This window comes from Leptonychotes weddellii, chromosome 9 (assembly GCF_054177405.1).
Source record: "Leptonychotes weddellii isolate Sample4059 chromosome 9, ASM5417740v2, whole genome shotgun sequence".
Lineage (NCBI taxonomy): Eukaryota > Metazoa > Chordata > Mammalia > Carnivora > Phocidae > Leptonychotes > Leptonychotes weddellii.
The window spans coordinates 3,652,344-3,674,235 of NC_138377.1; the positions used below are offsets into that span (position 1 = coordinate 3,652,344).

The following is a 21,892-nucleotide window of genomic DNA, read 5'->3' on the forward strand; positions in this document are numbered from 1 at the left end:
AAGCAGACCCCCCGCTGAGCAGGGAGCCCGATGTGGGACTCGATCCCTGGACTCCAGGATCATGACCTGAGCTGAAGGCAGCCGCTTAATCGACTGAGCCACCCAGGCGCCCCCCCAAGGTATGGTTTTTATAGGCCAGCCACTTTTATCACTTCCTCCCACCTGCAGCTAAAACTCCACCTCCTCCAGGAAGCCTGCCTGACTGCTGCCAGTGCTCTAGGCTCTGGCTGGCTGCACAGGCTGCAGAGGCCTCTACAGACCAGCCCATCTGGCAAGGATCTTCAGGTTGCGCCCCTGGGTGTTCTCAGAGACACATGGAGGTGGGTCTGGTGGGAGACAAAACGTGAATGGGGGTGACCACCAGACCAGATTGACGAGGGTATTCAAATCCCAGCTCAGTCCCTATTTGCTAAAGTGGCCTCAGGCAGGGGATTTTGCCTCTCTGAGCCTCAGTTTCCTCATCTGCCAAAGGAGGCTAGTGCCACCTCCCCCACAAGGGCTTTACAGGGATTAACTGAGACCCCCAGCCTGAGCCGGCTTCCTTCTCTCCTTCCCCTCACTGTGAACTGGGGGAGAGGAGGGAAGAGAGGGCTGGCAGGGTGCGGACGGAGGCAGAGGCGGGGCAGTGTGAGGGAGGGGCTCTCCTGGGCCCTCCCAGGCAGGCCCAAGCTCAAGTGTGCAAGCTGCCTGAGCTGAGGCTGGGCCGCCCCCACCCCTCCCTGCCCCTCCTCCGCCTCCCCAGCCATCTGCAGCGTTCGCAGCAGCCGAGCCAGGGCGGGTGGCGAGTGGCGAACGTTCTGGCACCATCTGAACAGGACCAGTGTCTGGGGAGGAAATGTGGTAGAGCCCTGCGTGTACACTCCATCCACATTCCACCGTGACTGTTGTCCCCTGGGAGCCCGGGGAGGGCAGGGACATTAGGGCTGGCAGGTGGGGGATTAGCAGGCTGGGCTCCACTCGTCTGTGCGGCCTGAATGGTCAGGATCCAAGAGGGCAGGAGTGGAGATCACAGAGCCGGCCCCCACTCATGATGGGGAGACCAAGGCCCCAAACAAAGACCCCAGTCCCACAGAGAGCCTGAAGCAGGGACTCAGCCCACTCCAAACTGCCACCTTTCCTTTTGTCCTGACCCTCTGAGCCCAGAGGCAAAAGGGCATCCCTGATGTCCTGGGGGTTTGGAAAGCTCCCTGAACCTCCCTTCCCCTGTGTGTTATCCAAAAATGTCCCTGGGGCCTGGGGCAGAGGAGAGGGGGCTTTGCCTAGAAACCAAAGCCTCCAGTGGCTCTTGGCTGTCCCGTCTCCTTTACTTTCCTGTCTCCTGTGGATTGTTTTCCTTGCTTCCCTTGCTGCCAGTTCCTTTTCTCAGCGCTGTCCTGTGCCTGAATGTAGCAACCTACTCCCCTAATTAACTGAGCGGAGTAGAAACTGCGAAGTATATGACATATAAAATACAAGACTGACAGTGATGACAGTTGCACAACAATGTGAGTGTGCTTCATGCCACTGAACTGTGCACTTAAAGGCAGTTATAATGGTAAAATATTATGTTATGTGTTTTTTACCACAATGAAAAAATATATAAAGTATTAATTGGCAGCATTTTTAATCTGCCATGTGCTTGGGAACGATATAAACATGTGTAAACTATGAGCCCATAGGTCCTGAGGGAGGACAGGAGTAAAGTGCACATGCTTTGTAACCTCTCTTTCCAACACGCAGGATCCTTTCTGCCCCCGCTCGCCCTCCCCCCACCCCCCGGGACGTCTTCCTGGGTTCATAGGCTAGCTGCTGCTGGGCTGGCTGGGCTGGCAGATTAGTCCCAGGGAGCTCTGATGTCCTCAGAACTGAGGCTGGTTCTTGATGAGGTTCCAGCCTGGCTTGGGCCGTCAAAATCACCCTGTCCCAATGTCTCAGGTGGGGAGAGTTGAGTGGTTCATCCCACACCCTGATTTCTCAGGGCCAGGACTGGGCGAGCGTGGGGCTCTGCTGGGGGCAGGGAAGGAGGTGCTCCACCTGGAGGTTCCCGGAGCAACACTGACCCTCCAGAGGCTACGTCTCCCTTCTGAGAGCTCAGGAAGTAAGGAAGCTCCTCCCCCATCACTTGGCTACCCTGGCCCAGGTGTCTGGATTCGGCTGAGAAGGAAGGCGGGAGAGGTACCTGTGGTGACCCAAGGGACGCACTGAGGTCGGGCTGGGGGTGCGGTAGAGTAAGGGCCCGGAAAGAGGTAGCTGAGCTTGGCCGAGTCAAGCCTTTCGTTTCCCCCCCCACCCCGCCCCCACTCCCGCAGGTTCTACATTTGTAAACTGTGAACTCCAGGAGCTCAGGAATTTGGCTTCGTTCCCTGCGGCGTTCCCAGGCCTAGAGCAGGGCTGGTATACAGTAGGTGTCCAATAAATGTTGGGAACTGAGTGAATGCATGGATGAATGGGTTAGACAGGTCAGTACCTAAGGTCTCCCGGCTTTAAGGGCCCATTCACTCTTTCCCTCGGCGTTCCCCTCGTGCATTCGTTCCTCATTCATTCGTTCCTCCTGCACGCACGCCAGGCACTCATTCATTCATGCGCTCCGCCATTCATGCTCGCACGCGTTCATTCATTCCCTGTCCCGCCGCCATTCCTTCCCCCGCTCCAGCGCCCCCCGCGGCACCCCCGCGCCCGGTGCCCGGCCCCGAGCCCCCCGAGTGCGCCCCGGCCCTGCGCGGCAGGGGGGAGCCGCTGAATCAGCCGCGGCTGCGCGGGGCCCGGGCTGGCGGGGAGCCGGGCTGGGGGCGGGGGGCGGGCGCTCCCTGCGGGAAGCCGGGGGGTGGGGGAGCCCCGGCCGCGCCGGCTCCCGGCGCGCTCGGCCTCGGTGGGGAGGGCGGCGGGACCCGAGCGCGGCGGCGGCGGCGGCGGCGAGCGGCGCGGCTGCCCCGGGGCCATGTGGACGGGCGGCCGCCGGCCGGGCCGGCTCCGCCGGGCGGTGAGTACCTGCGAGCCGGGAGGGCGCGGCGCGGGCACCGGCGGGGGGGGCGGGGCGGGCGCCACCCACGCCCGGGGCGGGCTCTGCTCCGCACCCCCGCTCCGGCCGGAGGGGGGGCGGGGGTGGGGGAAGCGCCTGTCCAGCCTCGTCTCCGCTGCCCGCGGCGCCCCCTCCGGTGCCGGGGCGCCAGGGCCCCGCCGCGGAGGTTTCGCTGGCCCCGGGAAGGGGGTGGGGGTGGGGGGTCCGGCCGGCCACTCCTGGGAACCGGGCGGTCTCGGGGCGGGGCGGGGACTCGGCCTCCGCGCGCGGCTCTGCCCCTCCCCGCCCCCCGCCGGCCCGAGCGCCTGGGTCCGGTTTGCGGGCGATCGCCCCCCAGACCCGCGCGTCCCTGCGGCGGGCTGGAGGGTGGGGCGGGGGCCCGCGGCGAGGCCAGGGGACAGGTGGCCGGGTGCCGGCAGGCCTCGTCCTGTCCTGCGTCAGGGGGCAGGGCCAGACCCGGCTCGGGGAGGCCGCCCCAAAGGCCGAGTGGCCGGAAGGAGGCTGGACCCCAGGCCGGTTCACCGAGCGTTTGCAGTGCGTGGGCGCGCGCCAGCCCCAAAGACCCTCCGTCTCGTTCAGGACCTGCAAGGCAGGTGCTGACGTTCTCCTCACTTACAAGCGAGGAAACTGAGGCCCAGGGCCGCTCAGCTGGCGCTCCCACCCTCCCAGAACCCCGGCGCGTTGGATGGGAATTTCTGCCCTAGCGCTTCCGCTTCCTGCCTGATTTAGAGGTGTTTCCTTCCTCGTCTGTGCCCCACCCCATCCCCAGTGTGGTTCCTCTGGGGCAGGAACAGCGTGGGCGACCTCCTGGAGTCTCCTGAGCAGCGGGATGGGAGCGAGTAGGCACCCAGGAGTGAGTGGGGGTGGCCGAATGAGGAGCAACTGCAAATGGGTCCTGCAGGGCCTCGGGCGCCCGCTGTGCACAGCAGGGGTCAAGGACTTGGGGCTCTGTGGGGCAGGGTCTCCCTGGGCCTGGCTCCTTCTGGGGTCCCATGCCCTCCATCTCTAGGGGCCATGGACAGATGGCTTCCCTTCACTGGGCCCCAGTTCCACCACCCACCAATGACAGCAAAGACCCTTTCTGTTCCCTGGGGTCCAGGGGATGTGGGAGAAAGCCCCTTGTAAACTGTGGTGTGCTATCCAGCCAGGCCCGGCGTGGCCCTGCTGGCTGGGGCAAGTGGCCCATGGAGGCGGCTCTGCCTGGCATCTGTGACGTGCAGGGCGGGGAGGCAGCAGCAAGGGCCCTGGCAGCGTCCCCGAAAACCCTTAATTTTCCCGACTCTAACTATAATCAGGGCGGCACAGAAAAGCAAGCACAGTGGCAGATGCAGCTTCTTCCTGGCTGCTCAGCACAAAGATGCTGGGCGAGGGGCGGCTGTGCCTCGGTGGAGGACCCTCCTGAGCTGCAGGCTCATATTTATAGCTCTGTGCTCTGCTGATCCTCAGAACCTGGAGCTGTTCGCACCTGGAATGCTGAGGGAGGAGGGTGAAGGCTGCCAGGAGCCTGTCTTATGGGATCGACTTTCCATGGGCTAAGGTGGGATGCAAGACATTTCCAGGTCTGGGTGGGAAGTGAGTCACAAGCAGTCTGTTAGATCATCTCCCATTCACTTGCAGGGACTCGGGCACAGAGTCTGGCCCACGATCCAAGCCATTTATTGAACAACTACTGTGTGCCAAACCCAGGATCAGCAGTTTCAGGCATCATCCCCACAACAGCACTCTGAAGGAGTGCCCCTGCTCCTGTAGGCACTTGATGTTGACGAATGAATGAATGAAATGGAATGAAATGAAATGAAATGAAATGAGAGTAGCCCAGGAATCCGTGTCCTGTTTTGGAGACAGTCCATAAATAGTTTCTCAAATCCCAGGAGGTGAGGTCCGAGGCTGAGTCACAGCTGAACACGTGAGGGTAGTGGAGTGTCAGGTGCAGCATGGGTCCAGAGTTGGGGGTAAGAGGGGAGAGTACCAGGATCAGAAGAGGACATACGTCCTATTGGAGTATGGATGGAAGGATCTAAAATGGATGGACAGATGTCAACAGATGGATAGATGGATTAAGGGATGGGTGGATACAGGAATACATGCCAGGATAGATGGATACAGGCATGAGAAAATGGATGGATACTAAATGGATTAGTCAGTGCTTGGATGCTGGGACACATGGATGGGTACTCAACTGTCAATAAGATGGTGGATATAGGAATGAACTGATGGATGCAGGAAGAATGGATGGATAGGTACCTGACTGTATGTTAATGAATGCTTGGATACAGGCATGGAAGTGTGGATCAGTGCACAAATGGACACATGTCAATGGATGGATGCATCCGTGGATGGGCAGATGGATGCATGGATATGAGATACAAGTAACGAGAACTCAAGAGAACTAAGGCCTGTGGCTGCCCTCTAGGATTCGTTTTTGGTTTTTTAAAGATTTATGTATTTATTTATTTGGGAGAGAGGGGAAGAGGGAGAAATTCTCCAAGCAGACTCCTACTGAGCTCAGAGCCCCACATGAGGCTCAGTCTCACAACTCATGAGATCAGGACCTGAGCTGAAACCAAGAGTTGGACACTTAATGGACTGAGCCACCCAGGCACCCCTGGCCTCTAGAATTCTCAGGCCAGTGGGGAAATATCCAGAAGCAACGAGACAGGGTGGTTAAAAAGTACAAGTATGAGAATTCGCAGACCCTCCATGCCCTCATCCATGAAAGGGTGACAGTAATAGAAACTTCTGCACTGGCATGAGGGAGGCCCCAGGAAGGGGACTGCGCTCCTGCCAGTGTTTATTGCAGTCCTTGGCCTAGGGCAAGCCATGGTTGTTGACCAATGACCAATGACCAATGACCTCTCCTCAGAACCCAAGTCCTTCTCTGTGAAATGGGGTAGCAAATGGGGTAGCAAATCCTAGCTCAGAGGGTTACTGTGAGAATAAGTGTGGTGATGTCTGGAACCCTTAGTGGGTGCCCAGCATGCCCTGCCCATCCTGTAGGGTCCCACCAGCACCCTATAACCAGGTCTTCCTGCTCCAGCCCAAGAGGCAATGGGAAGTTGTGTCCCTACTCCCTCCAAGCTCACAGAGGCGAGCTTCACACCCATGAGATCAAGGAGGGGCCAGGCAGTGGTGGAGGGGCTGAGGGGGTGCTGGAGAGGAAATAGGGTGAATACTTGACCTAGGGGGTTCCCCTCCTGGGTCTCAATGTCAGAGCCATGGGACCTTGGACAAGTCACTTGGCCTCCCTGAGACTGCTTCTTTTACATGAAACTGAGTTCACAGCCATCCCACTTTACAGGGCCGGATATGGATTTGGGCCATGATGCATGTGCACGATAAGCACGGAGCTTGACACACAGTAGAGACTCAGGAGGTGGGACTGCAGCAGATGAGTCAAGAGGCAGGAGCCGCCAGCTAGGAGCTGTGGAGCCCTTTCAGGAGTGCTGAGAGGTGAGCAGGCCCAGGATGCAAGCTTCGGCAGCCGGCAGCATCCTCTCGGGCCTCGGGCCCAGGCGGCAGGGAGCCCATGGGTTGTTATGACAACGGGAACTTGTCTGATGCAGCCGGTAACTCTAGGAGAAGCTCAGAGGACCAGCTGGCCAGAGTCCCTAGAACACTCCTGTGACCACACATACACAGGGAATGGGACACATTAGAGCTCTGTGTTTTAGGCGTCCTGAGGTCCTACTAGATGCCAGGCTCTGTGATAGAGGCGCCTAGTACCTGTGTTCTCACACCGCTTCCCACAACTGTCCCTGAATGGGGCATCCATCTGCATGTGACAGAGAAGGGACATGACTTGTCCACAGTCCTTTTGGGAGTGTTGGAGAGGGATTTGACCTTAGGTCTGCCACCTCCTGCTGGTGATGGTGACGGTGATGGATGTGGAGATGGTGATGGTGATGGAGATGTTGATGTTAATGTTGAGGAGATGGTGGTGGTGATGGTGATGGTGATGGAGATGTTGATGTTGAGGTGATGGAGATGGTGGTGGTGATGGAGATGGTGTTGATGGTGATGGACTTTATGATGGTAATGGAGATGGAGATGATGGTGGTCATAGTAGAGAAGGGGATGGTGATGGAGATGGTGATGTGATGGAGATGGTAATGGTGATGGAGTTGGGTTATGGTGATGGTGGTGGTGATGAAAATGATGATGGTGATGAACATGGTGATGGTGATAGAGATGGTGACATGGTGATGGAGATGGTGATGGAGATGGTGGGGTGATGGACATGGAGATGTTGATGGTGATGGAGATGGAGTTGGTGATGGTCATGCTGATGGAGATGGTGATGGTGGTGATGGAGATGGTGGTAGAGATGGATGGTGATGGTGATGGAGATGGAGACAGTGATGTTGACAGAGATGGTGATGGAGATGAAGTTGGTGATGGTGAAAGTGATGGAGATGGAGATGGTGGTGGTGATGGTGATGGAGATGGTAATGGAGATGGTGGTGGTGAGGGTGGTGGTGATGGAACAGAGTTGCTGATGGAGATGGATGGTGATGGAGATGGTGATGGAGATGGAGTTGGTGATGGAGATGGTAATGTTGATGGAGATGGGGATGGTAATGAGTATAGGGATGGAGTTGGTGATGGAGATGGTGATAATGATGGAGATGGTGATGGTTGATGGATATAGAGTTGGTGATGGTGATGGTGACGGAGATGAGGATGATGATGGAGATGGTGATGGAGACAATGATGGAGACGGAGTTGGGGATGCTGATGGAGATGGACTTGGTGATGGAGACGGAGTTGGTGATGGAGATGGTGGTGGTGATGTTGATGGGGATGGTAATGGAGATGGAGATGGAGTGGATGATGGTGATGGATATAGAGTTGGTGATGGGGATAGAGATGTGATGGTGATGAAGGTGGGGATGGTGATGGACATGGAGATTGTGATGGAGATGGTGGTGGTGATGGAGATGGTTGATGGATATGGAGATGGTGATGGGGATGGTGATGGAGATAGGGATAGAGTTGGTGATGGAAATGGGGATGGTGTTGGAGATGGTGATGGAGATGTGATGGTGATGGAGATGGAGATGGATGGTGATGGAGATGGACTTGGTGAAGGAGACAGAGTTGGTGATGGAGATGGATATTGATGGTGATGGTGATCGAGATTATGATGGAGATGAGGATGGTGATGGTGATGGAGATGGGGATGGTGTTGGAGATGGGGATGGTGATGGTGATGGAGGTGGTGATGGAGATGGAGATCGTGATGGAGGTGGTGGTGGTGGTGGTGATGGAGATGCGGATAGCGTTGGTGATGGGGATGGTGATGGAGATGTGATGGTGATGGAGATGGGATGGCGATGGCAATGGAGTTGGTGATGGTGATGGAGATGTGATGGAGATGGTGATGGTGATAATGATGGAAATGGTGATGGTGGTGGTAATGGAGATGGTGGTGGTGGTGGTAATGGAGATGGTGGTGGTGATGGAGATGGTCACAGAGATGGTCATGGGTCAGGGGCTGGACAGCTGCTGCCAAGGGGGCTATCCAGGTATCAAGGAGTGGCTATCAGGGGACTGCAAGGCTGGAAGGATGCTTGGCTTTCTAAGAGCCTGAGATCCCTGCTCCCCCCTGTTCTCCTCCCCAGTTCTCAGCCCAGAAAGGGTCCACTCCAGAACTACTTATTGAGCACTTACTATGTGCCTAGGCCTGTGTAGAGAGTGAGGACAGAGAAAAGCTTGCATTCCTGGGGACACAGAGAATAAACAAATGATTGCACATGTACCCTTTGCAGTTGGGGGCTGTGCTATGAGAAGAGCAGGGTTGACAAGAGGCTGTTGCAAGGGGACCTGATCTGATCTGGGGGCTGCAAGGGACAGGCTGTTGACTCGGGCCCTGAAGTTAAATGGGAGTTAGGTGAGGAGACAGAGGGAAAGAGAGAGGGAAGGAGAGTGATTCTGGCGGGGAGAACAGCACATGCAAAGGCCCTGAGACTAGATAGAGCTTAGCATTGTCAGGAACTTGATGGAGGTTCCAGGGGGCCCTTCAGGGTAGAGAAGACACCTCGGTATCTCTAGAGAAGACACTGGGCTGGCAGGGCCTTGCAGGGCATATGATCATGTGACATTGTCTGGTTATCTGGTCTGTTAATTTTAAAGTTCATACTGGTATGTTTGTGGGAAGGACCAAGCTGGACCAGCATAGGGTCAGGGGCCCCAGGAAAGGGTAATTGCAGGTGTACAGGTGAGACATGGTGGCACCTGGGACCAGCAAGGTGATTTTGGGGATAGAGGGATGTCATGAGGTCTGAGAGAAGCTGAATTGCCAGGGCCTGCTGGTTGGTGGGGGAGGGAGAGGAGAGGAAGAAGGAGGGGTCCAGGCAGCTCCTGTGGAGCTGAGCTCATGGATTTGTTCAGACATTCAGTCACAGATGCTGTGGGGGCAATCAGAGAGGTGTCTAATTGAGTCCAGAAAAGAAGGAGTCCCTAGCACTTGATATGAGACATCTAGGCACCACCAAGTGGGCAGGGGCCCCAGGTTCACACCCATGAGTTGGCACTGCCAAGGAGAGTCAAGGCCATGCTCTGAGCAGCACCAGAAGCCCAGGTGGTGGTAGTGGCCAGGCATTGGCCAGCCAAGGGCCTGGGGCTGCCACCCCCCAGTGAGACTTCCTTTGACTCATGCAGGTGCATCCCAGGAAGGAGTCCTGCCTCCTATCTTCCTGAGATGCCGGAGGCAGGCACATCTCCCTCCACACAAAGGAGAAAGTGCCTAGGCCTGGCTCTGGCCTTTCCTCTGGGTTAATCTCCTCCATTCTACTCCCCATTTAATTACACCCTGGGGCCCCATGAGCCAAAGGCTCTTCCCTCATTGCATTATCAACCACTATTCCTTGCCTTATCCCCTGTGTATTGTTGAGGAATTGCACACAGCTGCTAGTGACAGAAACTGGAAGTAACTACAGCTCACATAAGACAGGGGGTTATTTCTCTCAAGTTAAAGCACCAAAGGCAGGTGATCCAGAGCTGATGTGATGACTCAGTAACTATCAGGAACTCAGGTTCCTTTTGTCTTTCTGCTCTTCCGTCGTTTATATATGGGTTCTGCCACAAGTTTGCCTCATGGTGCAATGTAGCTGCAATAGCTCCAACCATCACTTCCATGTCACAGTTAAGAAGCAGGAGGGTGGGGTGTGGGAGCAAAAGAAGCACATGCAAGCTGTCTGATCCCTTTTAAGGAGCTCTGCCTGCAGTCACACCCAATAACTTCTGTTTATATCTCCTTGACTACTCTTGGCTGCAAAGGAGCCTGAGAAATGCAGGCTTTTAGCTGAGTATCTTGCTTCCGGAATAAAATGAGTTCTTTACTAAGGATGAATAAGAGAACAGTAGGCAACCAGCAGTCTCCACCATTCCCTCCCATTTGGCCAGATCAATGATGTTCTGATTTCCCCTTCTTCAGGCCCTGTGCTCACCCTGTCGTGGCAGTTGTCACAGCTGTCTCTGTGCTGCCTGTCTCTCCATCTCCATGCACCCAACACCACACGGGCCAGAGGAGATGAAGAGACATGAGTGGTGTGCTTGAGGCCCCGCCCCACCCCGTACACAGCAGGTGCTCATTCAGTGCAGGCTTCCTCCCCAGACAGACACAGAGCTCAGGACATGACCTTCTCTGTAGCACTTTCTAAGCCCTGAAGCCCAGCTCCCACTTAGTGAGAATCAATTTAGGGGGTGGGAGCCCCCCTGCCACGTGCCCTCTGGATCGATGGGCAGGCAGGCATTCAGCTGATCACTCTGGCCAATGAGGGACGGATGGCCCTGAACGCCCCCCAAGAGGGTGTGGGGATCCCAGTCCCATGGGAGGAGAGAAGTGGGGGTCCACGAGGTACTTGGAGAGGCTTGACCTTGGACTGACTAAGGAGGATGTTCTCGGGGGCCGACTCCCAGGCATGGGGCCCGGACCCTGGCAGCCCCGGGCAAGATGGCCACAGCTCTTTCTTGGAGCCCCAGGCCGAAGTCCCTAGGAAGGAAGCATGCAGAGAGGACCTTCAAAGCCGCAAACCAAGTCCCACTCTGGGCCGGAGCCCCGAGGGCCAGACATGCTGCCCCAGCTGGGCGGCACGGCCGGGCCAGGAAGAAACACAGGCATCAGCCGGCCTGCGGTCCACCCCAGAGCCCCTGACGGCCAGAGGCCCCCTTGCCCGGCTGGGCCGCCGACGGGAGGCCAGGCTGCCCTTCTCCAGGTTCCTGGATGAAGTCACTGTGCGAGTGCTCGACCCCGGGACCCTGGAGGCCTTCCGGGGGCCCAGAGGCCGCAGCCCGGAGCCCTCCCCGGGGGAGCAAGGCCCAGGCCCTGCCCAGGAGCCCCTCACAGGGGCTGCAGCCCCAGAGAAGACCCTGGCCTTGAACCCTCCGCTGTCCTCAGCTGAGGCTGCCGGCAGAGCGGGTTCAGGCCGGGCCGTGGAGACTAGTGGTTCTCGAATAGGCAGCGGCAAGCATGGAGGCCAAGCTGCCTCCCCCCGGAAGCCTCCAAGCCGGGTGAGTCTCAGCCTCAGCCCATCCTCCAGCCGGCAGCTAGGCAGAGGTCTGCTGTGGTCCCCTCCCTCCTTCTTCCATGCGTCCTTTCTCCGTGAGTCCTTGCTGACCCTCTCCGAGTTCCCTCCTCACACCCCTTTGAGCATATCTGTAATAGGCAAGACCTTAAGAACCAAAAGAATGAATCTCTAAGGTGAAATTTCTGGCTTGGGGCAGGCAGAATAGTTCTGACCCGAGTGCGCATGAGTTTTTGCCTCCATGTTTTACCACAGGATTTCATACGATTATCCCTTTGAATGTTTGAACCTCAGACCCCTCCATGTGAGGTAGTATGTCACTGTCCTATCAGGCAGACAGATGGATCTGTGTCCTTCACTAATTCCCCCATTTTACAGAATTGGAAACTGAGGCTCTGAGGGGATGGCGCTTGCCCCAGGTCACATGGGGGGAGGAGTCTGGGCTAGGACCGAGGTCTTCAAATCTCAGAGCAGGTGTCTTTCTCAGCATCTCTGCACCCACGCCCCTGGGCACACAGACACCTTGGCCTCACCGATGGGCAGCAAAACGTGAGCCCCACGTAGCTGTCCCAGGGACCTGGGTGTGCAGAGCAGCACCCCCACCTTGGTGCTGACCTCTGTCTCCCAAACCATCTGTGTCCCCTGGGGCCAGGATGGGGCTTTATGGGCTCTTGAGGACATAGCCCCATCAGGACTTCTCCAGGCACAGGACCGAGGTGGGGGCCGCAGGGCCAGGTTGGCGGAGCTCGTGACCAGGACCCTCCCAGGATGGCTTCCCTACAGGGAGAGGTTGTTTTAAAGACAAAATTCTGGGTGTTGTTCTAACTCGTGATCCCAAGCACCCCTGGGAGGTTGGTGCTGCTCCCAACATCCAGAGGAGGAAACTGAGTCTCGGGTCATGGCAGAGGAGCCAGGGTTGGACCCAGGCAGTCATAACCTCTCCCTCTGCCCCCCTGCTCCTCGCTCTTACCCACCTCCCCCCCCCCCCGGGACCTGCCTCATTCTCCAGGGCGAGCTGGGAGCGGTATGGCCAGTTAGGCAGCCTTCCCCTGCGGCTCAGCCCTGGAGTCCTCAGCTTCGGGTAGACTCGGTGCAAGGATCCTCTGCGGGTGATCTGGACAGGTCACCCACCCCCTCTGGGCTTCGGTTTTCCTGGTCATGAAGAAAAGGCAGGAATGATCATAATCCTTCTTTTGCCTTGTCACAGGGAACGCACCCAACAGGTGCCCTCCTCCACAAGGGCCTGGCCCTGTGGGACCCCCGCCTGTATGCCACTCAGTCCTGCACATGGCGCAGCCCTCACTCTGGGGACACTGGGCCCTGGGGGAGCCCCATGACACCCAGGCCTCTGGAGGATTCCGCGTCTCAAGGCTCCTTGCACGTGCCTCCCAGGACCGCCAGGCGGCACAGGGCTGCAGGGACCCGCGGGGCCCAGCAGTGGGTGCCTGGGGGCAGGGCTCCGTCCTGAGGCCTGGGGAGTGTCCTTTCCCAGGGAGGGGGCGGGGGGCATCAGCCCTACACACTCTGCACCCCCAGGGCCAATAAGGCATGATGAGCATCTGCTCCGGGTCCCCTCTGCTCCAGCCTCACATCAAATACTCAAAATAGGTGGGTCCGAGAGACACCGGGATCAGGCCTGTTTCACAGACCAGGAGCGGACTCAGAGAACAGCGGAGCCCTCCATGTCCGTACCGGTGTGTGGCGGCAGGAGAGTTAGAGGTCGTGGGTAAAGATGCCTGGCACACAGTAGAGGTTCAGTCCCTGGCATGATGATAGTGATGAAGGTCATGATGGTGGTCCTTCGGCTGTGTGTCTCTGCCCTCCCAGCATGGACAGGCCTGTGTCCCCAGAACTCCCCCCAGGCTGGGGGTGGAGCTTTAGGGTCGCAGGGCAGACCCCTGGCCTCCAGTCCTTAACCTGAAAGCCCTTTTTTGAAGATAATGCCTGGAGTTTCACCATTAACACCTTGGGGGGTGGGGGGGACAGCTACAAACCAGGGGAGGGACCTAGATTTTAGTCCAGGCTTTGTCCCATCTGGCTGAGTGGCCATGGGTGACCCTGGTCCTCCCCTTCATTGTCTAGTGAACATGAAGCCACAAAAAAGGCAGCTCTCACTGCCCACAGGCCTGAATGACAGTATGAATGACATGAGCCAGCCAATTCCTGAGGTCAGAAGAAGGGAGCGGGAGGGCCAGGGCCAGGGTCATGGAAGGAGAAGCAGGCTGGGGGCTCTGAGGTTGCCCAGGTGGGGTTGTGACAAGACTCCTGATGCCAGGCCTGGGGGTCCCCAGATCCTGTCCCAGGGGCTTTCCCACTGAGTGACCCCGACAGTCACTCCACCTTCCAGGCCTCAGTCTCCCCAAGTCTAGCTAAGCTGTCAGGTGAGTTAGGTATGGACGATGCCTCTCCCCAGTGGGGGCCCCCCGAGGTGCCTCTGAGGGGGGGGCAGCTGCTTCCCAGCTCCCCAACTGTTGCCACGTGGGAATGTGGGCCGGAGTTGCCAGATCTTGCAAATTTTCAGTAGAAGCCAAAAATATGGAATTTAAAATGTAAACTCTCCCAATTTTTAAATGTTGGCTCAAATGTTTTTAAAAAAATTTTTAAAACCTCTTGCAGGCCAAATACAACATGCTGGCAAGCCAGATTTAGCTCTGGAGGCCAGCTTGCAGCCGCACTCAGCTGGGAACCCGAGGCCCTGCCTGAGGCTACTCATGGAGCCCGGATAGAGGCGGGCAGGGTGGGGAGTGAGACGCGGCCAGGCCTCTGGAATCCCAGGGAGAAGGACACTCCTGGCCCCATCTGGGGACAGCATTGCCAAGCCAGGGCCTGTGTTCAGCTCCCCAACTTGCTGGAGGGACCTTGGGCAAGCGCTCACCCTCTCCCCTCCATCGAGTAGGGACGGGAGAGCACACAGCTCCCCTTGATCCTGCAGCGAAGGTATGGGCAGGTGACCTGCTGTGTGCCCAGCACAGGCCAGCCCTGTGGGGGATGCTGAGGGACGCGAAGCCAGCTTCTTACCCAGGGCACAGTCTGTGAGTGCTGGTCTCCCCCCTGCTCCTGGAAAACCCCGTTCTCGTCCTACCTCCCTTTGCTCCTTTTCAGTGTCCTTGGAGGGCTCCGTCCCTCCCAGCACCCTGAAGTAGCACCTTTGCGCCCCACACTCACTCCCTTGGCGCTCCTCCAGTCCTGTGACTTTTAGTGCTGCGTCTACACGGGCCGATCCCAGATTCACATCCCCTGGACCTGTGCACCCGCCCCCTTGGCCGTGTCCCTACTGGGACGTCTGTCACCTCTGGACCTGAGCCCCGATCTTCTCCCCACCGCCTTCCAGCAGCGAGCACCTCTCCCACCTGCACCCTGGCCCCACAGGCCTGGATTGGTGCTGGCGCCCCCGGCTGGACGCCGGGGGCCCTGCGCTCACCCTTCAGCGCGTCCCCCACGCAGCGGTGCCAGGGACAGTCCTCTGTTTGGCCCTGCGGGGCTCCCGACCCACTCAGGACAGAAGCCCAAGTCCTTACCGTGGCCCGTGGCACACACCCCTGCTCCCCACGGGTGACCAGATGCTCCCAGACCCACCAGGCCCCCCACGCCCAGAGCCTGCTGCTCCCACCAACTCGCCGTCGTTGCTCGCCCTTCATCTTGACCTCCCTGTGGCCAGTTCCAGCCCCAGCCTTCCCTCCCTCACATCAGACACGGGGGCGGCGGGGGCAATGTGCTGACATCCCGCCTAATCGGAGGTATCTGCACCATCAGGGCGCAAAGCTCCTCAGGCTCCTTCCCTGCTGAGTCCCCTAGAACAGGGCACACGGTCCGTGTTTGTTGAATGAAGGCAAGAAGACATCCTCGAAGGCTGTCCACCCCAGACGATTAAATTTAAAAGGCCGGCTCTCCAGAGGAGCTCTAGCCCCAAGACAGTCCCTTACACATGGCTACCTTGTCAGTCGCAATGTCCTTTAAAACTTTTCCATGCTCCCTAGATGAGGGATTGAGCTCAGAGAGGTTGAGAGACTTGCCAGAGGTCACACAGCTGTGTAGGAGGCCTGAGTCTTCATCAGCAGGAGGTGGGTGACCCCCGTGGTAGCCACGCCTGGGATTCGAACCCCCCGTGTCCCCTCCACATTGTTCAGTTTGTTTCCTCTCCTGGAGATGGAAGTCGGGGAGCAAGATAAGGGGGAAACTGAGGAAGTCAGAGCCCCGAGTGGATTTACGGAGACCCCAGGAGTGGAGCACTAGGGTCGGGGTCTGAGAGGTCAGTCCCCGGCCCCAAGGGAGGGCAGGGACTGGCCCAGGGTCACATGGTGAGGCAGAGCTGGGACCAGAAGCCAGTCTTCCTGTGTCCCAGACCTGGCTCTCAGCACCAAGCAGGCCCGTTCCCAGACAGGGACTCTCGTTCCTCCTCTCTGTAGTTGGGAAACAGAAGGGCTTGGAGTAGAATGGGCAGCAGCGCAACCCGGCCAGATGGTCCAGCGGAGGAGTCACTGGCTGGCGGGGGGAGGGGGGCGGATGGAGCGGGAGGACCCACAGCCTCAGAGGAGCTCCCTGAGCAGGACTCTGTGCATATGTGCCGTTGGGCTCAGGTGCCACTCAGCTGGGGGAGGGGCATGGGGAGGTGAGTGAGTGATAGGAGCCAGGAGGGCAGGAAGGCGCTCAGGGTGGAGAGCAGGTGCCTCTGGCTGGGGAGAAGGCCAACTGCAATGGTTCTGGTGTCACCACTTGCCATTGAAGGCCCTCTGTGCCAGGCCCTGGGGATAGAGACACAGTGGCAGAAACTGAGGGCCCTGCAGTCGGGGTGTCGTTTATAGGGCAGGGGCAGGGCGGGAGGCAAGTGACCAAGGAGGCGTCCAAAGAGACCGGCGAGATGAGAAGTCTTTTGGTGGGCAAGGAGCTACTTCAGACGGGTCGTCAGAGAAGGAAGGCACTGGCCCCACGAGATCTGGGGCAGAGCGTTCCAGGTGCAGGGAAGAAGTGCAAAGGCCCTGAGGCAGGAGCCAGCTGGGTGGGCTTGGGACCAGCAAGGAGGCCAGTGTGGCCGCTGTGTGCCAAGTGAGGGGCAGGTTGGAGGTGAGGCTGGAGGGTTAGGCAGACTTGCCTCCCTCCATCGCCTCTTGGGAGTGTTTCCTGTGTGCCAGTCACTGTGCCCAGGTGCCACTAGGAGGATGGCATTCAGGGACAAAGACAGAGAGCAGGTGGGCTGAGGCAAGGGGCCAACAAGCAAGGCTCATGGGATGTTTTAGGGAAATAAAGGTGGCTGATGGGCTGGACCACCAGGAGCGGACAAGGTCACAGTGTGTTGCAGGAAGAGGCGTGGGGCCATGAGTATGGGAGTCCCCAGAGAAGAGCGCTGGGATCCCACTTGCCTGCAGGTCCCCGGAGGGGCCAGAGGGGCCCTGAGGGTATTTCCTGCCCCATCATTTCACGCTGAGGACTCTGGACGTCCCACAGGCCCCTCATATTCATGGTCCCCAACCATCCCTGCCCTCCTCCTATAATGGAGGCACCACCTCCGGCCCGAGACCCGGGCAGTGCCCCCTTTCTCCTCTATCCAGCCCACCAGGCAGGCCCTGGCTTACTTTAGGTGACTTTGAATAAGCCCATTTCAGGCTCTGGTCTTGTTTTTCTCATCCGTAAAAGGGGCATCTCAGGAATATTCCCAAATCTTGTGCTTATGAATAGCAGTGTCAACACGTGAACCTGGGGCTCTGGCCCTAACACCAAGACCATTGCCAAAAGCATAGCACCTCCTCACAGGGCTAGCCTCACTGCTCACCCTGCTCCCCAGCCACATACAGCTGTGAATGCTCATCACATGTGCATCCAGAGCTGTGTCCAGGCTCCCGAACCCTGGGTGAGGTGCTAGGCTAGCCCTGGGACATGGCAGGAAAAGGCCCTGCCCCAGGGATTATGCATTTGGTATGGAGACCTAAACCAAACAACTCCACTGGGTCTCCATGGAGGGCTGCTTGGAGGAGGCGACCTTTAAGGATGAGGGCACAGGCAGTGGGTCTGGGGAGAATTTGAGACATCGTGGAAAGGTCAGAGCCAGGCTTCGGGGTCTGGAGTAGCGGAGTGAAGGAAGGGGGTCCAAGGTGCCAGGGCTAGAGCCCCTCTCCTTCCCCTCAGCCTGCCTGCCCTGCCCGCCCCCCCCCCACCCCCACCACCAGGGCAACTCTGTGGCCTCCCCTGACATTCCTTCTTGGGGGCGAAATTCCCAGACAGACTTTTTAGAAGAGCTGAAACACTCAATATACATAATTAATGCTCAATTTTTAAAATTAAATTTTAATACATTCTTATTAATTTTAGACAAACTTCCTGGCAGGTCATTCACTGTGAGTGATTGAGACCACTGGAGACATATGAGGGGTGTCCTTAGCCTTTGGGGGGAAAAGGCCTCTCTCTGAGGGCTGGGTTCCAGGCCCTGCTGGGCTCAGCTCTGGCCTTTGCTTTCCTTGTCTGTAAATTGGGAGTGACTGCTTCCCTGCTGAGCTGTCCCCTAGGAGCCATGGAGCCTTGAACGTGTAAGGCTAAGGCATGGGGACGGTGAGGGGGGCTCCCAGGAAAGAGCAGGGGTGTCCTTTCTCAACCATTAGCCCCCAGAGGGCAGGGCTCACCTCATTGGCTGCCCCCTCCCACCGCAAGAACTTCTCCCAGAGCTAAGGAATGTGTGAGAAAGCGTTGGTGGACGGAGGAACACTTGGACTTTTGGGGTTGGGTATGAACCTGGTTGGAGCTGACCTTGAGAAAGCACGGCTCCTCCCACCCTGCACGGGGCCCTGTGGAGGCCAGGCCTGCTGGGTGCTGGGGGTGCCCTGGTGAAGGGACAGGGCTCCCGCCTGGAACTCACAGCCAGAGAGAAGAGGCAGGAAAAGACAAGCCACAGTGGTGTAGGATCTAGGCATGCACTGTCCGTATTTATTGAGCGCCTGCTGTATGCTGGGATCTAGTGTGCGGAGCTCGGTGATGGGGACCTGGGAAAGGTGGGCCTGGGGTGGATATAGGGGGTTTTCGGGGGAGGCACTGGCCTGGCGGCCAATTCTTTGTCTCTAGGGGAGGAGGGTATTTAGAGGGGGTCTGGGCTCGTGGTCTCCCAACAACTTTTAGAGTGAGTGTTGCGTCTGGCGGCCAATCCGGGCCCCCGGTGGATCCTTCCTTCTAAAATTCCTTCCCCCACCCAGCCCCTCCGCAGCCCGCGGGTGCTGAAGGGCAGCAGAGCGCTTCGTCCGCCTCCCCCTGCGCCCAACCCCCGCTCGCAGGTGAGGAAACAGGCCCGCGGAGTCCCGGGAGGGCCTGCCCCAGCACCCGGGGAGTTGGCGGCGGAGCCTGGCCGAGGCCCCCGGGCCGGGCCTCCTAGCTCGGCGCTGTTGGCCGGCCTGCGCCCTCGCCCGGCGGGGCGGTGGGGGAGGCGGCGTGGGGCCCGGACCGGAGCGGAGCGCGCTCCCGGCGGACGCGGCGGCGGCGCCCGGAGCGAGGGGCCGGGATGGGCAGTCATCAGTCTTCCCAGGTGTGTCGCGTGGTCCCTGGGCTCAGGCCCCCGTCCCCCTTTAGTGCCAGTCGTGGCACGGAAAGACGGGGGGAAAGCCCCCGGGAGCGGCCTCTCCCGGGCGATGGAGAGCCCGCCCCGCGCCCCCCGCTCCGCGCAGGAAGTGCGATCCCGCCCGGGCCGCTCGCGGTCCCCACGGTTCGCCGGCGCCCGCAGGGTTAACGGCAGCGGGTGGGTCTCCCCGCCCGGCGCGCGGAGGGGCTGCCCGGCTGTGCGGGGCTGGGCAGGGAGGGTCTCCTAGCCGCGCGCGGGCGGGTCTGCGCAAGCCCGGCAGGGAGCCCCGCCGGCGAGCCGGGCGCGCAAGGGTTAATCCCTCGGGCCCGGGAGGGGCGAGCCAGGCCCGGAACCCCAGAATCTGAGGGCAGCGGGGTCTCTGATTGAGGAGTCTGAGGTCCCAAATGCCATCACCCTCGGATCGTGTGAGTGTCGTGTTCTGCAATCCCGTATGGCTCCCAATTCCCGGATTCGAACATTCTCCGACTAGGAGATTCTGCGATTCCGGGCTCGGCTTCCTCCGGGAGGGAGCGCGGAGCTGAAAGGGTTAACGGGCGGGGCGGGGGGGGGGTGCGGTGAGCGGCGGGGGCCGCGGCCGCGGGAGAGTTAACGGGGCCCGGCCGGGTCCCCCTTCTTCGGGCGAGACCGGGATCGCCCCGGGCCGTGCCATCCCGAGTCCCCGGGCCGGTCCCCTCTTCTCTCCTCCCCCCGGGGGGGGCGTAACTCGGTGCTGGGGAGCGCGGCGGCCCGGGCGGGCTCACCTGTTACTCGGCCGCGGCCCGGCGCACCCCCCTGAGTCTCGGGGCACCGCGGCCGGGGGCAGGGGCTGGGGGCGCGCGGGCCGGGCTTGCCGCCGACAGAGCCGCGCGGGGCGCCCCGCCGCCGCGCCCGCCCGTGCCCGCTGTGCCCGGCTCCGCCCGGCGCGGCCGCGGAGCGCACGCCTCCTGCCTGCTGACCCTCTCGTTTGGTTTCTCGCAGGCCTCTGCCGCAGACATGGAGAAACTCAGGTGAGTGCAGCGGCTCCCGAGCCGCGGCTCGCGGGGCCGGGTCGGGGTGGGGGCGCTCGGGAGGGCGGCGGGGAGGGCTCCGCCCGGGCGCAGCCACGGGGCCCGGGCCGCCTCGGCGGGGCTGGCGCGGGCCGGTGTGCCGCCGCGGGGTGCGTGTGTGCGCGCCGCGAGACAATGGGGAACCCCGCGCGCGGGGGCTCCTCGGCCCGGGCCGGGGCGGCCGTGGCGGGGGGAGGGGGTGCGCCGCGAGGGCCTGCGCCGGCCCCCCCACTCCCCAGTGCACCGCCCCGGACTCTCGACTGCCCCCCCACACACCGGGACCCTCCGGGCTTCCGCGCCCGCTGTGCGCTGGGTCCCCGCGCCGGCTTGTCCCCCCCCCCCCCGCCCCCAGCTGACAGTTGCCTGGTTCTGAGCTTTTAAGTTTCTGCCTCGTGGGGGCGGGGGTGGGGGATGGAGTCCTCGCGGCTGGCCAGTGAGGCGGGCGCGTCTTGGAGCCATTTTGGGGGAATCCCGCGAGTCTGGGGAGTGTCCCCTGCGGCCTCCCTCCGGGTGCTAAACTTTGAGCCATCGTGGACTGGACCGGGCTCCCTTCGGGGCAGGCCAGGGATCAGCTGATGTGAATATTCACGACTTCCTCCTCGACTTCCCTTGGCCACCCTGACCCCCACTTTGGGAACACCCCTCCCGTGTTTTCCTTCCGGAGTCTGAGCTGAGGCGTTGTGTGGGCAGCAGGCCCAGCTCTGACTGCTGGGTTTCAGCACCATCCCCAAGGTCCAGAGGGTCTCTTGACCTCCCCCCTCTGGCTGCCCCTCCTCCCAAGGCCAGAATCAGCATCCATGGGGAACGTGCTAGGTAGCCAGGACGCACATTCCCTGAGAGTCTGGGACCTAGCAGAGCCCAGGCTTGTTCCAGAACATGCCCCAGGGTCTAGGGGAAAGAGACCCAGCTGGCCCTTAGTGCTGTGGGTGAGTTGGGAATGCCCAGCGAGCAGCCTGAGACAGGTGGGCTCACACAGAGGCCCCAGACTGGCTGTTCAGAGCAGGGCCATCTCCTGGCCACTGAGCTGGAGTGCAGCCCTCACTTGTGGGTCCCACAGGGCATGGACACAGTTGTCCCCGGCTGGGAGGAGGGGTCCAGTGTCTTAGGTCATAGGAGCTCAGACTCCAAATCTGATGTTCAGTCAGATCCACCTTGTCAGGGTCAAGGTCCAGGTGGGGCCAGTGAGGCCCAAGGAGCAGCAGCCCTGGCTCTGGCCACACAGATGAGCTTAGGCCTCTGACCTCAGGACAGGGCCCTCCCCCGTACCCTTGCCCCTCCCCCCCTTGGCTGTCATCTCACCTGTCTCCCCACCTGGGATGGGTCCCTAGGAAGAAGGGGACACTACTTAACTCAGCTGGGACTTGAAAGCAAGGTGGCATTCGTGGGGCACCCCAAGACCAGCTTGGGGAACGGGGGTGGTTCTCTTTCTCTTTCTCTCGCTCTCCATGCCCAGCCAAGGCCTTGAGCACCCACCCCTGTGTGCTGGGCAGTGGGGACAGAGAGGACACAGGTGGGCTGGTGAGCCAGGTGAGCCACCTGGGCAGATCCACTGCCTGAGACGCTAAGGGCATCAGGCATGGCTTTGCCAAATGGGCTGAGGGCTTCCCTGGGCCGAGTCCCAAAGGCCAGTGGCAGTAGCCAGGGCCTGGGCTTCTGGGCTGCTCTGGGCCACTTGGGCTTTCAGCCGAGGCAGGATTTTGGAGCTGGTGGGAATGGGGATCCCATGGGGCCAGGATGCACGCAGCATAGCATCCCACAACTGGGGAGGGTCCTGCCCTCCTCTTCTTCT

General features: G+C 59.9%; 1 protein-coding gene across 7 annotated transcripts in view; it reads left to right on the forward strand.

Annotated features, from left to right (window-relative positions):
- Positions 1–2,905: 2,905 nt before the first annotated feature.
- Positions 2,906–21,892, forward strand: part of BEGAIN (brain enriched guanylate kinase associated) — a 44,452-nt gene continuing 25,465 nt past the window's right edge. For 2 of the 7 annotated variants that reach the window (XM_081829913.1, XM_081829915.1), the window contains exons 1-2: positions 18,989–19,024; positions 20,036–20,064. In XM_081829913.1, coding sequence (XP_081686039.1) covers positions 19,001–19,024; positions 20,036–20,064 — 53 coding nt within the window. In that variant the 5' untranslated portion in view covers positions 18,989–19,000. Of the gene's footprint in view, positions 2,960–18,947; positions 19,025–19,195; positions 19,483–19,632; positions 20,065–21,892 lie in introns of those variants that run through there. The other 5 variants (XM_081829914.1, XM_081829918.1, XM_081829916.1 and 2 more) reach the window with 4 other exon arrangements.